General features: G+C 40.0%; 1 protein-coding gene across 1 annotated transcript in view; it reads left to right on the top strand.

The window, feature by feature from the left end:
- MEGF10 (multiple EGF like domains 10) overlaps positions 1-15,636 on the top strand; it is a 161,389-nt gene that overhangs the window by 94,253 nt on the left and 51,500 nt on the right. Inside the window, exons 6-8 of the mRNA XM_060006961.1 lie at positions 6,462-6,708; positions 8,326-8,446; positions 12,257-12,393. Of these exons, the coding sequence (XP_059862944.1) occupies positions 6,462-6,708; positions 8,326-8,446; positions 12,257-12,393 (505 nt within the window). The remainder of the gene's footprint in view (positions 1-6,461; positions 6,709-8,325; positions 8,447-12,256; positions 12,394-15,636) is intronic.

The following is a 15,636-nucleotide window of genomic DNA, read 5'->3' as shown; positions in this document are numbered from 1 at the left end:
TATCACTTGAGTGAATTTCAGCTCCCAGCCCCTGAACATAACCTGTGGTTACAGATGTCATCGGAAGTTACAGCCATTAGAGCTTCAGGGAGTCCATTGTCTTGAGAGGAGCCAGTGCTCTGCTAAGCTGTCCCGAAGAGCTGTAGCATGGTCTGTATACTCCTGACATTACACAGTAGTTTAAAATCCCTTTTATTTCCAACTTATTATGAGAGCTTCTTAGAGCAACCTGTCTGTGCTGAGACCCTCGTTAAGCTGTCTCCTGAAACATCTGCATGATTCTGGGCACATGGCATCTGATAGCCCATTTCTAGCTGTTCGCACAATAAGAACTGAAACCAGAAGCTGAAAAGGAGGCATCGCTTCCTTATTAGCATCTGGGTTCTTTTCAATTTAATCTGAAACAAAATTTTGTTCATTTACCTTTTCCTATTAGGTTATTCAAGTTGTTTCCATGTTAACTACATTAAAAAAATTTTATTTTATTGAAGTATAGTTGATTTACAATGTTGTGTTAATTTCTGCTGTACAGCACAGTGATTCAGTTATACATATTACATTTTTTAAAAAAGTTGTCTGTGGGAGACAACCCAGTCCCCTTTTCTTGAGGAGTGAAATACTTGCCCCTTGAAATTTGAGTGAGGTGTTAACTAAAAGATGTCAGATGATTTGAGTTCGGACTCTCTCCAAACTGTCTTTCTAAATACAGTACTTGAATTCAGGATAATTGGCCAAGCTTGGCACTAAACATAAGGAACAAATTCTCCCTCTTGTACTAGACAGTCAACATACTCTTGTATTTGTAGTAATCAGGGAAGAAAGCTGGCTTTTGTGCGATAAACTGTGTAACTCACTAGTATACATTTAAAAGTGGGTATGTTGAAGCAGTTAAATATGACAAATGAAGAAAGGAAAGGAAGTCACATTGATGGCTACATTCAAGCCAGGCTTCTGTATCTTACTTGTCCTACTTCCTGTCTATTTGTCTGTAGACTTCTGTATGTGGATTTTCTTCCCAGTAGAGTTCATGTTGGTGCTTAGTATTCACATTGTGAGGCCCATGTATCAGTGGCTTTTTAGAGAAATAAAACCCCAAGGGGAGAAGCTGTCACTTCAAAGCATGCCACAGTGCTTAGACATAGGCAGGAAATTAACCATGTCGGCACGATAATATTTCTTTAAAAGCCTGAAACCCTTTCTTTAATGCTGATAGTTATCAGTGTCTGCTATAAACTTGTTTCTACCATGAGGAAATATCTTAAGGGTTTTTTTTGGTTTTGTTTTTATCTAATCCCGAGAAAATAGAACTGGTCTGTGCCTGACTGCTCTGCTGGGAGAGAAGCTGTTGAATGGGATGTACAAATAAATGGGTTATGAAGGAGAGGAAAGACCAGTTCTATCCCCTCAATGCTTAAATTCTTCCTACCACTCTCCTCTTGTTGTAAAATATATTCTATAAAACATATGTGCTCCAGCCCCCTCTTACCCCAATATCACAGTGAGGGAAAAGAACTCTAAGTCATCGTGATGTTTTTTTTTAATGCTTTTGACATGATCTTGATATCCTTATCAAGGTAATTTTATTACCTACATTGTTGTTCTGCGTCAATCAATTAATCCCCCATTATACATAAGGAATAATGGATCTTTAATTTAGCACCTGAGGCTCCCGGAAGTTGAGAGGGATGTGGACATTCTGGAGAGGATTCAGCAAAGAAAATGAGTGAAATTGAGTAAACTTTTAAAAACTACATAAAAGTATTGAGGTTGTAGTATTTAGTATAACAAAGAGCAGTGTCAAGGATGTATTCATGTTTAAGGAATAAAATCATTTACAATATAGGGAACAGTGATGTACAGGATTGACTATGCTGTTAAGAGGAGGGGGGGATCAAGTTATAGGATAATGGATTTGGATTACATGGAATGAAGATTTTCCGTACTCTTAGGATTGATGAACCAGGGAACAAGTTACAAAGGACTATGTAATTTACCTTGGGGGACCTTCAAAACAGGACAGATTCTTCTCCAACTGGGATAGCTGAGAGGTCTTAAAGGAACATACCATGTAACTTTTTTTTTTTTAAGAATAAATCTTAGATTGAAAGAATTAAAATTGAAAAAAACCCACAACTTTGGCCATATCCATAGGCAATAAAAGATGCTACTCATATGAATAACAATTAGGCTGAAATATCATCTTGGAACTACCACTTAATCTTATTTTGTGAAAGAATATTGTGAGTTCTTCAGTAATTGCTTTCTTGATCTGCTTTAGGTTCGATAATTCTCTTCCACTGCTTTTAATTGTGTGAAAGTATGTTTATTAAAGTACTAATGAGACCAAAGCCATACTGATTAAAAACAGAATTATTCATTTAAACCTTTTGAAATTATGAAATGAAAGGTAGGTTCTAATAATGTAAGATAAATCCTGCATGTCTAATAGTCTAATAAGTTGTTTGCTATGTGCCTAGTTTTGTTTTTTTCAATAGTTTATTCCAGATCTGTTGACGTTACAAAAGTTTTATGAAATGAAACTTTCTTTTTATCATAAAAGCAATTTATCCTAGGAGCTCTAGGCAGGGTGCTTCCTCCCTAGTGACTTTTATAGCGTCTAATTAATAAATGCACCGCTGCCTAGGAAATGCATATTGAGAGTAGGCTGTGCTTATTGTCACCCTTCATAAATTTTAGAATGTTTGCAATTGAGGTTTTTTCCTTCTCTGCTCTCTTTTTCCTGCTCATTGACTTGAATCATGGCCATTCTTCCTTTCCTTTGGAACTGCATTTTAAAATCTGACTTTTAGCCCAGGACCAGATGGCTTCACAGGTGAATTCTATCAAACATTTAGAGAAGAGCTAATACCTATCCTTCTCAAATTCTTCCAAAATATAACAGAGGGAGGAACACTCCCAAACTCATTCTACGAGGCCACCATCACCCTGATACCAAAACCAGACAAAGATGTCAAAAAGAAAGAAAACTACAGTCCAATATCACTGATGAACATAGATGCAAAAATCCTCAACAAAACAGTAGCAAACAGAATCCAACAACACATTAAAAGGATCATACACCATGATCAAGTGGGGTTTATCCCAGGAACGCAAGGATTCTTCAATATATGCAAATCAATCAATGTGACACACCATATTAACAAATCGAAGAACAAAAACCATATGGTCATCTCAATAGATGCAGAAAAAGCTTTAGACAAAATTCAACACCAATTTATGATAAAAACCCTCCCAAAAGTAGGCATAGAGGGAACTTACCTCAACATAATAAAGGCCATATATGACAAACCCACAGCCAACATCGTTCTCAATGGTGAAAAACTGAAACCATTTCCTCTAAGATCAGGAGCAAGACAAGGTTGTCCACTCTCACCACTATTATTCAACATAGTTTTGGAAGTTTTAGCCACAGCAATTAGAGAAGAAGAAGAAATAAAAGGAATCCAAATCGGAAAAGAAGAAGTAAAGTTGTCACTCTTTGCAGATGATATGATACTATACATACAGAATCCTAAAGATGCTACCAGAAAACTACTAGAGCTAATCAATGAATCTGGTAAAGTAGCAGGATACAAAATTAATGCACAGAAATCTCCTGCATTCCTATACACTAATGATGAAAAATGTGAAAGAGAAATTAAGGGAACACTCCCATTTACCATTGCAACAAAAAGAATAAAATACCAAGGAATAAACCTACCTAAGGAGACAAAATACCTGAATGCAGAAAACTATAAGACACTGATGTAAGAAATTAAAGACGATACAAACAGGTGGAGAGATATACCATGTTCTTGGATTGGAAGAATCAACATTGTGAAAATGACTATACTACCCAAAGCAATCTACAAAGTCAATGCAATCCCTATGAAACTACCACTGGCATTTTTCATAGAACTAGAACAAAAAATTTCACAATTTGTATGGAAACACAAAAGATCCTGAATAACCAAAGCAATCTTGAGAAAGAAAAATGGAGCCGGAGGAATCAGGCTCCTGGACTTCACACTATACTACAAAACTATCAAAACAGTATGGTACTGGCACAAAAACAGAAATATAGATCAATGGAATAGGATTGAAAGCCCAGAGATAAACCAATGCACCTATGGACACCTTATTTTTGATAAAGGAGGCAAGAATATACAATGGAGAAAAGACAGCCTCTTCAATAAGTGGTGTTGGGAAAACTGGGTGGCCACATGTAAAAGGATGAAATTAGAACACTCCCTAACACCATACACAAAAATAAACTCAAAATGGATTAAAGACCTAAATGTAAGGCCAGACACTCTAAAACTCTGAGAGGGAGACATAGGCAGAACATTCTATGACATAAATCACAGCAAGATCCTTTTAGACCCACCTCCTAGAGAAATGGAAATAAAAACAAACAAATGGGGCCTAATGAAACTTAAAAGCTTTGCACAGCAAAGGAAACCATAAACAAGACAAAAAGACAAACCTCAGAATGGGAGAAAATATTTGCAAATGAAGCAGCTGACAAAGGATTAATCTCCAAAATTTACAAGCAGCTCATGCAGCTCAATAACAAAAAAACAAACAACCCAATCCAAACACGGGCAGAAGACCTAAATACACATTTCTCCAAAGAAGATATACAGACTGCCAACAAACACATGAAAGGATGCTCAACATCACTAATTATTAGAGAAGCGCAGATCAAAACTACAATGAGATATCACCTCTCACCAGTCAGAATGGCCATCATCAAAAAACTCTACAAACATTAAATGCTGGAGAGGGTGTGGAGAAAAGGGAACCCTCTTGCACTGTTGGTGGGAATGTAAATTGATACAGCCACTATGGAGAACAGTATGGAGGTTCCTTAAATAACTAAAAAAAGAACTACCATATGACCCAGCAATCCCACTACTGGGCATATACCCTCGGGAAACCATAATTCAGAGTCATGTACCACAATGTTCATTGCAGCTCTATTTACAATAGCCAGGGCATGGAAGCAACCTAAGTGTCCATCAACAGATGAATGGATAAAGAAGATGTGGCACATATATACAATGGAATATTACTCAGCCATAAAAGAAACAAAATTGAGTTATTTGTAGTGAGGTGGATGGACCTAGAGTCCGTCATACAGAGTGAAGTAAGTCAGAAAGTGAAAAACAAATACCATATGCTAACACATATATATGGAATCTAAAAAAAAATATGGTTCTGAAGAACCTGGGGCAGGACAGGAATAAAGACACAGACATAGAGAATGGACTTGAGGACACGGGGAGGGGGAAGGGTAAGCTGGGACGAAGTCAGAGAGTGGCATGGACATATATACACTACCAAATGTAAAATAGATAGCTAGTGGGAAGCAGCTGCATAACACAGGGAGATCAGCTCTGTGCTTTGTGACCACCTAGAGGGGTGGGATAGGGAGGGTGGGAGGGAGATGCAAGAGGGAGGAGATGTGGGGATATATGTATATGCATAGCTGATTCACTTTGTTATAAAGCAGAAACTAACACACCATTGTAAAGCAATTATACTCCAATAAAGCTGTTAAAAACAAAATATGTCTTTTAAAGGCTTTTTTCTGCCTTTGTATTACCTGGTTTCATGTACCTCTTATCTTTTTATTTGCTGTCCATATCAGTTTCAGGTTTGTTGTATTTTAAAGTCAGTGACGTTAAACATTTAGTCAATTTTTTCCCTACCTTTTCTGGTTACCTCCCAATCACATGTATTTTGATTGATTACTTTGAAAGCACAGCAGCAGTTTCCTTTTCGAGAGCTCGGCGCGTACCTGTAGCAAGGCCAGCCCACTCCTCAGTGGACTGCCTGTGGGTCGCCTCTTTGTCCCTCTCATCATTGCCTGAGGCAAGGCCCCCTCACTGATCCCCTGAGTACTATGCTTCTTGCTCCAACTCCCACCTCTCCTTGTCAGCTGCTTCCTGCCCTCCTCATGCTGTAGCCAGCTGATCTTACTAGAAGGCAAATCTCCATTGTCCCTCAGCGCTTAAAATCCTTTACTACCAATCCCTTGTCCACCAGATGCAATCCAAACTTCTTGGTGTGCATAAAAACCCCTGCATAAGCTGACCATTCCCATCTGCCTAGCCAGCCTCCTCTCTCCCTACAACTGCTCACACCCTCCCCTAGCCAACGACTCTGGCCACATCAAACGCAACATTCCAGGTGCAGGGAATAGGCTGAGCACAGGCATGGAGTTGAACAGTATAGCAATGCTTTAGCAGCGGAGTGATAGGAAGTGGTCCACTGCGGAGCACCAGTGAAATATTGCCATGGATGTGTGCCCGAGCCCTGCTGCTCTGTTGAGGAATGGTGATGAAGGGATCATCAATCCACTCTCTCCAAAGGGAGAGGAAAGCTGCTTCTAAAGGGCTTGCCATTACCCACACCTGTACTCTGATGCCCTCCACTGTTTCTTTCCCCAACCTCAGCCTGCGATGGTGATCACTGGGGGCCTCACTGCAGCAGCCGGTGCCAGTGCAAAAACGGGGCTCTGTGCAACCCCATCACGGGGGCTTGCCACTGCGCTGCGGGCTTCCGGGGCTGGCGCTGCGAGGAGCGCTGTGAGCAGGGCACATATGGTAACGACTGTCACCAGAGATGCCAGTGCCAGAACGGAGCTACCTGCGATCACGTCACGGGGGAGTGCCGCTGCCCACCCGGCTACACTGGAGCCTTGTAAGTGACTTGCTGCTGAGCAGCATAGCAGAGCCCACCCACCCTCTCTGTTCATGCTGCTGGTATATTCCTGCGCTTCTGTTTCTATTGCTGCCTGAAGAGTTACTGAGGGAATAGGACCCCAGGCCCAGATGCTGTTTGCTGTAGAGCATCAGAGCCCAGCCAGAGCCTCAGAGCCAGCTTCCATGCCTTCTTTTGGCAGAGCAGAGGCAGAGAGGGCCAGGATGCTGTGCTGAATGGCAGTATTGGGGGTTGTTGGGGCAGATTTGGGTTCCACTTTGATACTCCCTCAATTGCATTCATTACACGGCCGGCTGTTAATGATCCACGTTGTTCTGCTCTGTTAATTAGCTGGATAAAGCGGGGTGGGTTCAGTGCCTTAGAGAAGAAGGAAGGTGAAAGATGTCAGAAATAGTCCATGATGAAAGGTTAGCTGGGTTATTTAATGCCCATAGATATGTATGTTGCTTTGTGAATTCGAAAGTACATATATCACCTCTGTGCAGGATATGTGCACACAGATAGTTTAATTCTTTCTGGGGAACACTAAAGCAGTTACTTAATCTCTACTGCTTTATTTTGTGGGAAAGGCATTCTACGGTTTGCTTGTATTAGCAAACAGACTAAGAGGCAGAATTTGCCAGAAAAAAAGTAGGAGATAAAACAATTTTCTTCCCTTAATGAGAAAATTACACTTGTAAGTCACAGAATTAGAACTTGAAAAAAATGTGGCTGACTCGGTAAATACTTCCTGCTGACAGTGTTAGGGCTATACAAGTAGGGCTAAGGAAAGAATTGCATTAGCCAAGAAAGCCCTGATTTTCAGAAGCATGGATGATCATCTCAGACTATTTAATTGTTAATATTGCTTTTATGGGTTTTTATCAAGGCCACAGTTGCATAGGGCTTTGGGAAACTTGCAGCAATTTTACAGGAGAGTAAAAAAGACAATTAAAGCCTTAGGGAAGAAGGTGTATTCATACAATATGAGATGGGGGCTTGTCATTCTGAAGAAGAGAACGCTGAAAATTGGTTATGAAGATTTTGTACACTAATGGGGTGATGTGTAGACGTTTCAGTCTCCTTTGAGGTTAGCACAAACACACCAAATAAACTTCCAGTGTAACCCATTAGCTTTATAAAAGTTACATGGAAAGTACCTGTCACCAGGGAGCGTGTGGCCCACGAGAGTCATCCTTGGTGCTCTCTGATAGGACAGATTCTCCTCAAATTGAAATGGTTTCATTAGAAAATATCCCAAAACATGGGAATTCCTTGGTGGTCCAGTGGTTAGGACTCCATGCTCTTACTGCCGAGGGCCCGTGTTCAATCCCTGGTCAGGGAACTAAGATCCCACAAGCCTAGCATCATCCCCCACCCCCCCAATCAAAAAAGCTAATCACTCAGAAGATATCCCCAAACAAAGGGAAGGACTAGGTGACCCCTCAAAGACCCTTCCAGCCAATATGATTGATGCCCTTGATGTTAATGAAACGAACAATACTGGACAGAGAAATCTGGTCTATTTTAGGGCTGTGGGTGCTGCTGTGTCTGTGAACCTAAGGGTTGTGTGGTTGGGTAAATCATGGTGTCCTTTGTCACATGTTAATCCCTCAGCTGTGAGGATCTTTGTCCCCCTGGCAAGCACGGGCCACAGTGTGAGCAGAGATGCCCCTGCCAAAATGGAGGTGTATGTCATCACGTCACTGGAGAATGCTCGTGTCCTTCTGGCTGGCTGGTAAGCTCACTTCCACCCTTCCAAAGCACCCTGTTCCGGGATACTCAAGTGAAAACGCATGTGGAGGACTTTGATACAAAAGAAAGTTACATTGATGGTTAAAGATTCCAAAATTGGAAATACCTGATCATTTCAAAGCTGGAATTTTTCAGTCCAGAGAAGGCAGAAGGTGATTAAATCCTGAACTTGAAGTGTATTAAGGGTCCTCATGGAAAAGATAGTAGGCCATGTGTTCTGCATTTCCCCTCAGGATATAAAAGGGAAATATCTTGCCTTACACATGACAGCAAGAGCTGTCAAACCCTGCAACTATTTAAATAAGCATTTTCATAATTATGCTCTATGGATCATTATTATTCTTGGGAACATTATTCTCAACAGGTTAAGTGTTATGTGAAAAAGTTATTCAGTCTTATGAATCTCGAGACACATTGAGGAAAGCTGGGTTTTCCAAGTATTGCAGAACTTCTCAGAGGTTATAGTATGATACTTTAGGAGGAAGCTATATCTCACCACACTTCCCAGACTTTGACTGTGATACTCTGTCTTTTTTTAATAATTAATTTATTTTTATTATTTATTCATTTACTCTTTTTGGCTGCGTTGGGTCTTTGTTGCTGTGTGCAGGCTTTCGCTAGTTGCGGTGAGCGGGGGCTACTCTTCATTGTGGTGCGTGGCCTTCTCATTACCCTTTATGTAGTGTCTCACAGGCTTAATGTTATGTGGAATAAAAAATGTCAAAGCTGGTTTACTAAGTAGATTACTCTGAAATCAGGAAATAACATTGGTTCGTATTTCTCTAAATTGGTTTGTGTATAAGTCTGCTTGAAGGCAGAAGAGTGAATGACCAATGTCTGTTTCCTTCGTTAACATACAGAAAATAAAAGAACAATTTACTTGATGATTACCTTCCATCTCCATGAACTGTAGTGAAGTTGTTCTTGCAGGGGTTCAAGTGACTTAATTGCCAAATCCAGTAGCAACTCCTCTCTTCTCATTCCACTTCACTTCTCCAAAGCTTTTGACTCTGTTGCTCATCCACCTCCCTTTCCTAATCTCTTTTCCCTCCGGTTTTTGATAATCCTCTGTCCTACCTCTCTTACTAAAAATCTCTTTTCCTAATCCCCCTTCTTTTACATACTGCTTTCTTACAGTATTTCCTTGGTTCCAGTCTTACCTTTCTCTTTTGTCACTATAAATCTTTTCTGGAAAGCTCATTAGGATCCATGGCTTTAACAACCATCTGCTGATTTTCCCAAACCTTGACTTTCCCTCACTTGACCACAGATGTGTATTTGATGTGTCTGCCTTAGGAGCCAGACATGGGATGGGACTGGTTTGGGATTGCCCTTGTTGTAGGCATGGAGCAAAGGAGACCTGGAGTCCACTTCCTGGTGAGAATCACAGGAAGTAAGGTTGAGTTCAAGATGTTAAGACCACTGGGACAAGTGGAAAAGAAATATCAGAACCAAGGCAAGAGCTGGAAATGGTAAGTGGGCAAGACAAGGAAGCAGAGCCTGGGGAAACTCTATGAAGCAATGGAGTCAGTGCAAGGGGGCCTTTTATTGATGCCTCATGGTGAGGTGAACAGGGGAGCTATTGAAGTACTGCTGAGCTGGAAGCAGGCCCGTCAAAGTCAGTGGTCATAGAACCAAATTTGTTGTACCCCTAATCCTTTGTTGTACCGCAATTCCTTTTTTACCTTTTTTATCCTCATTAAAACCAACACTTCTTTTTTAGTTGCCCAAGGTAGAAATGCTGAATTATCTTTGACTCCTTCTCTTCTTTTATTTCTTGTATTCAACCTTTTGCCAACACTGGTCATTGCTTGGTCCTTGGCAAGGGATGGATTTTGCTGGGATAGCAGAGTGTCCAGGGAGCTCTGTGTTCTTTGAATGAGGAGCTATAGGCATGTTACTCCTAGGATTTTTGTGTAGACATTGTCTGTAGAGTTGCCTCATCTTGAGATTGAAGCTTTGTTCTTCTTCTGGGTTGGGGTGGTCATGATGTGGGATAGCGGTAACCACAAGCTTGGACCGTGAGTCCCAGTAGGTGGGCAGATGGCCCTCTCCATCAGCCCAGTGGAGCCTCCCCAATACTCTGGGGCCCCTACCTTGATAGATGTTTCTTACTGAATGTTTCAGGTCATTTTTTTATGTGCATAGCTGAGCTTCCAACTTACACTTCTCTTTACAACATTTTCTTTGTGCAATCATCCTAGGTACTTTTCATGATGAATATATATTCCTATCACACATACACATGTATGTATTTCAACTAATAGGAATAATGTGAGCAAATAGCTTTAAGTAGGACATTAATCCTTATTTATAAATAATATTTCAACAGCATCTCTGAAGCTTATGTGGGACCATTGCAAAATGTGAGTAGTTAGTCCCTGAGAGAGTGAGAATTTTCACCAGAACCCCTGCTTATCATGGATTAACCCTAGGCGTGTTATTACTTTAGTCATGTTAATATGTTATGCTAGAATGGAGGAGTCAGAGCTATTTTTACATCTTTCCCCCTCACCGTGTTGTGAGCTAATTAAAGGTTGCGACTTTATCTTTGATTCTCAGAGCTTAGCACGATGCCTGGCACATAGATGATTCTCAGTTAAGTATTGATTTGAATCACCTCTCGAAGGCTTTTTCAGTTCCAAGATTCTGGAAGAACTTTCCTCATTGGTAGATAACTAGAAACCACCAGAGGAGACTTAATTAGCACACCAACTGCCTTTGTAGATAGCCAGGAGTTAGAGGAAATGTATTTTCTTACACTACCCAGAATAAACATTTACAAAACCATCTGGTGTTCGCTAGCCTCCAATATCAGGGTGCTCACAGTCTGTCTTTTTTATAGAGAAGGAGGACAAAGCAACAGCTTCCAACATTTAAAAACATTGTAAAAATTCCTGTTACTTGGGATATGTTGTTTGCTGAAACAGTAACTCCAGTAAATAGATGATAAGCTACAAGCCCAAGTTATGTAGACGAGTGAAGTGGAAAGTAGTAGAATATTTCATTGACTTATTGGCAAAGTATCTTCTGCTTCTCCACATAGTACTGGAATAAATATGACAGTATCTGACAAGACAGACAGCCTCTAGGGTGAGGAGATGTGTCCAAGTTACTCTCTCGATTTTTCTCCCCAGGAAATAGGCTTTCCTATTGATCTTGGCCCAACAATGTTTGTTGAACCTGCTGAAAATAAAAGTGTATTTTCTTCTGAAATAAAATGTCTAGGTTCATTTCTGCTGAAGTATTTCTTAGGCAACGTTATCATTAATTCAGGTACAAAAAATGTCAGTCTTTTCTTATGCTTCCTTATAAGAAATAAAACCAGTGATGAAGTTTATTTTCTCTAGAACATATGGTGAAGCATTTGGATATTCCATTTGGGCCAGATGTTGTCATTTATGTAATGGATGCTCAATAAGTATTGTTGACTTACTGTACATGTAAGGCACAAGGAAGAATACTTAGGAGGATTTGTAAATTCCTTAGGTTTCCATAATAATTTGATGTAACTTTATTTTTTTAATATAGGTATTTCTTAAGATTACTATTCTGCCACCTATGAGTATATCTTGAGATTTAGGCTTACTAAGCAAATAAGTCAATTTAGAATTTCTAACACTTTCGAGATGATGAACAGAGTGTACGTGTTCTAAAATCTCCTTTATCTAATCTTCTTGCAGCCCTGTTCCTATATCCCTCCTCCCTTTTTGTTTCCCCTCTTTTCTCCCTTCTCCTTTGGCCCTTCCCTGGCTGGAGGCCCATCTAATTTCCCAAGTCTCTTTGAATGCAGGGCACAGTGTGTGGTCAGCCTTGCCCCGAGGGTCGCTTTGGAAAGAACTGTTCACAAGAATGTCAGTGCCATAATGGAGGGACATGTGATGCCACCACGGGCCAATGTCACTGCAGTCCCGGATACACAGGGGAACGGTAAGGGACATCCTTGTGCTTCTCTGACTGTTTGTAACGGTGTGAAAGGAGAGCTTGGAGGGTCCAGGGAACACGTTTACTACCATTTGTCTGTGACTATTCTGTAATCATCCAAGAAGCATCTGTAAGGTATCAGTGTGTTTGACAGATTCCTTCCCAACTCAGTGCATAAAAACTGGATCACAGACAGCAATGGTGAATTGAAGATACAGCAATGGTGAATTGAAGATATTATATTTTATTTTAAAAAAATAATAAAATATCAGAACCCATGATGGATGAGTTCTACACAGTTAAGTGTTTAGGACAACCACTTCAAGCACCAATACTTTTTACATTTTAAAGATTTTTGGATAGATTTATTTTAAAATGGGATGTGTACTTAGGTATCTTTAAAAAGTATGTCAGGCATACAAGAAGCACATGAAAAGCTGCTCAACATCACTAATTATTAGAGAAATGCAAATCAAAACTACAGTGAGGTATCACCTCACACCAGTTAGAATGGGCATCATCAGAAAATCTACAAACAACAAATGCTGGAGAGGGTGTGGAGAAAAGGGAACCCTCTTGCACTGTTGGTGGGAATGTAAATTGATACAGCCACTATGGAGAACGGTATGAAGGTTCCTTAAAAAACTAAAAATAGAATTACCATATAATCCAGCAATCCCAATACTGGGCATATACCCAGAGAAAACCATAATTCAAAAAGACACATGCACCCCAATGTTCACTGCAGTACTATTTACAATAGCCAGGTCATGGAAGCAACCTAAGTGCCCATCAACAGACGAATGGATAAAGAAGTTGTGGTACCTATGTACAATGGAATATTACTCATCCAGAAAAAGAAACAAAATTGAGTTATTTGTTGAGATGTGGATGGACCTAGAGTCCGTCATACAGAGTGAAGTAAGTCAGAAAGAGAAAAACAAATACCCTATATTAACGCATGTATGTGTAACCTGGAAAAATGGTACAGATGAACCGGTTTGCAGGGAAGAAGCTGAGACACAGATGTAGAGAACAAATGTATGGACACCAAGGGGGGAAAGCCACGGGGGGGCTGGGGATGGTGGTGTGCTGAATTGGGCGATTGGGATTGACATGCATACACTGATGTGTATAAAATTGATGACTAATAAGAACCTGCTGTATAAAAACATAAAGTTAAATTAAAAAAAAAGTATGTCAGGCATAAAGTTACCTTCTTATGATGCTGTGTACTCTTAAGAATAGCAGTCGTGTTTTTTTTTTGATATTGAACTGCATGAACTGCAGTGTATTTGATATTGAACTGCATGAGCTGCAGTGTATTTTGGAGATTAATCCTTTGTCAGTTGCTTCGTTTGCAAATATTTTCTTCCATTCTGAGAGTTGTCTTTTCGTCTTGCTTATGGTTTCCTTTGCTGTGCAAAAGCTTTTAAGTTTCATTAGGTCCCATTTGTTTATTTTTGTTTTTATTTCCATTTCTCTAGGAGGTGGGACTAAGTGAGAGAGTGGCATTGACATATATACACTACCAAACGTAAAATAGATAGCTAGTGGGAAGCAGCCACATAACACAGGGAGATCAGCTCGGTGCTTTGTGACCACCTAGAGGGGTGGGATAGACAGGGTGGGAGGGAGATGCAAGACGGAGGGGATATGGGGATATATGTATACATACAGCTGATTCACTTTGTTGTACAGCAGAAACTAACACACCATTGTAAAGCAATTATACTCCAATAAAGATGTTTTTAAAAAAGGATTAAAAAAAAAGAAGAATAGCAGTTGTTTCATTGTGCAGTGCTGATAGAGTAAGACCCCGTGGGACTCACAGGGCTCTCTGGTCGCACGTGATGCTCGTGTGGTGCGTGGTTTTTACACCCACTGCTTGTCCTTTTTTGTCTTAGGTGGTAAACTGTTACCCAGAGTGCTTTTACGGCTTCTAATTAGCTCTTTAATCTGTTGCATTCTGGAAGACTTGATAACCAAGCTTGCTAGATGTGTGCGTAAAATTAGAGAAAGAGGCTTGAGAGGCAGGAGAGTATAATAGCCAAAAACAAAGATTTTGGAACCTGTGTCCTTGGAAACATCCTAATCTACAATGTTCAAATAAATAACTGTACTTTCCTCTAGGGTTGTTATAAGGATTAAATGAGTACATTAAAGCATTTAAAACAGTGCTGAAACTTGCAGATATTAGCTATTATTGTAGTGGAATGATTTCTATGAGCTGTATAAATACTAGCGATTATTTGAGTGATGTCTAGAAGCTATATAGATACTAGGTATCATTATTTTTTTGGTGATATCTGTGAATTAAGAATTCCTTTAACCTTCCTCTCTAATTTTTTTCTTTCTAAAATTCTGGTCTAATTTTATGACTTTTAATAAGATACTGTAGGGTGTTTCCCCCCACACACACACTTAGACTCTGCACTTCCTTATTACATTTTTTTATAAGTATTTTGTAATTTTTGAAAAATCCCATTTAAGTTTTTTTTTTTTTTTTTTCTTTTTTGCGGTACGTGGGCCTCTCACTGTTGTGGCCTCTCCCATTGTGGAGCACAGGCTCCGGACGCGCAGACCCAGCGGCCATGGCTCGCGGGCCTAGCCGCTCTGCAGCATGTGGGATCTTCCTGGACCAGGGCACGAACCCACGTTCCCTGCATCGGCAGGCGGACTCTCAACCACTGTGCCAGCAGGGAAGCCCCCATTTAAGTTTTTAATTAGATATTTCTGGATAAAGAAGAACTTGCCTTTGAATATTTTTTTATTTAGCCACCCTACCAAACTTCTTAGTTAATTCTCATGTTATTTTTAGCAAATACTATGGTTATTTTATCATCTACAAATAAAGACAAGTTAGGCTCTTCTTTTCAAGATTTGTAATGATTATTTTATTTTCTTGAGTTGTTGCATTAATTTAAACCTCTGAATGAATGTTGACAAATAGAGGTAATAGTGGGAATTCCTGTCTTCTTCCTAATTTTATTGGAAATGGCTCCAGTATAGTTTCATGTTTGTTACTGTCTTTTTCATGCTTCAGTAGGTTTTTTTTTTAAGATTCTTTTTGATGTGGACCATTTTAAAAATCTTTATTACACTTGTTACAATGTTGCTTCTGTTTTATGTTTTGGTTTTTTGGCCGCGAGGCATGTGGGATCTTAGCTCCCCGACCAGGGATCGAACCAGCACCCCCTGCATTGGAAGGTGAAATCTTAACCACTGGACCACCAGGGAAGTCCCCTT

This window comes from Delphinus delphis, chromosome 3, assembly GCF_949987515.2.
Source record: "Delphinus delphis chromosome 3, mDelDel1.2, whole genome shotgun sequence".
Classification (NCBI taxonomy): domain Eukaryota; kingdom Metazoa; phylum Chordata; class Mammalia; order Artiodactyla; family Delphinidae; genus Delphinus; species Delphinus delphis.
Note: the sequence above shows the minus strand (reverse complement) of the source record. Positions and strands in the feature narration are given on the sequence as shown.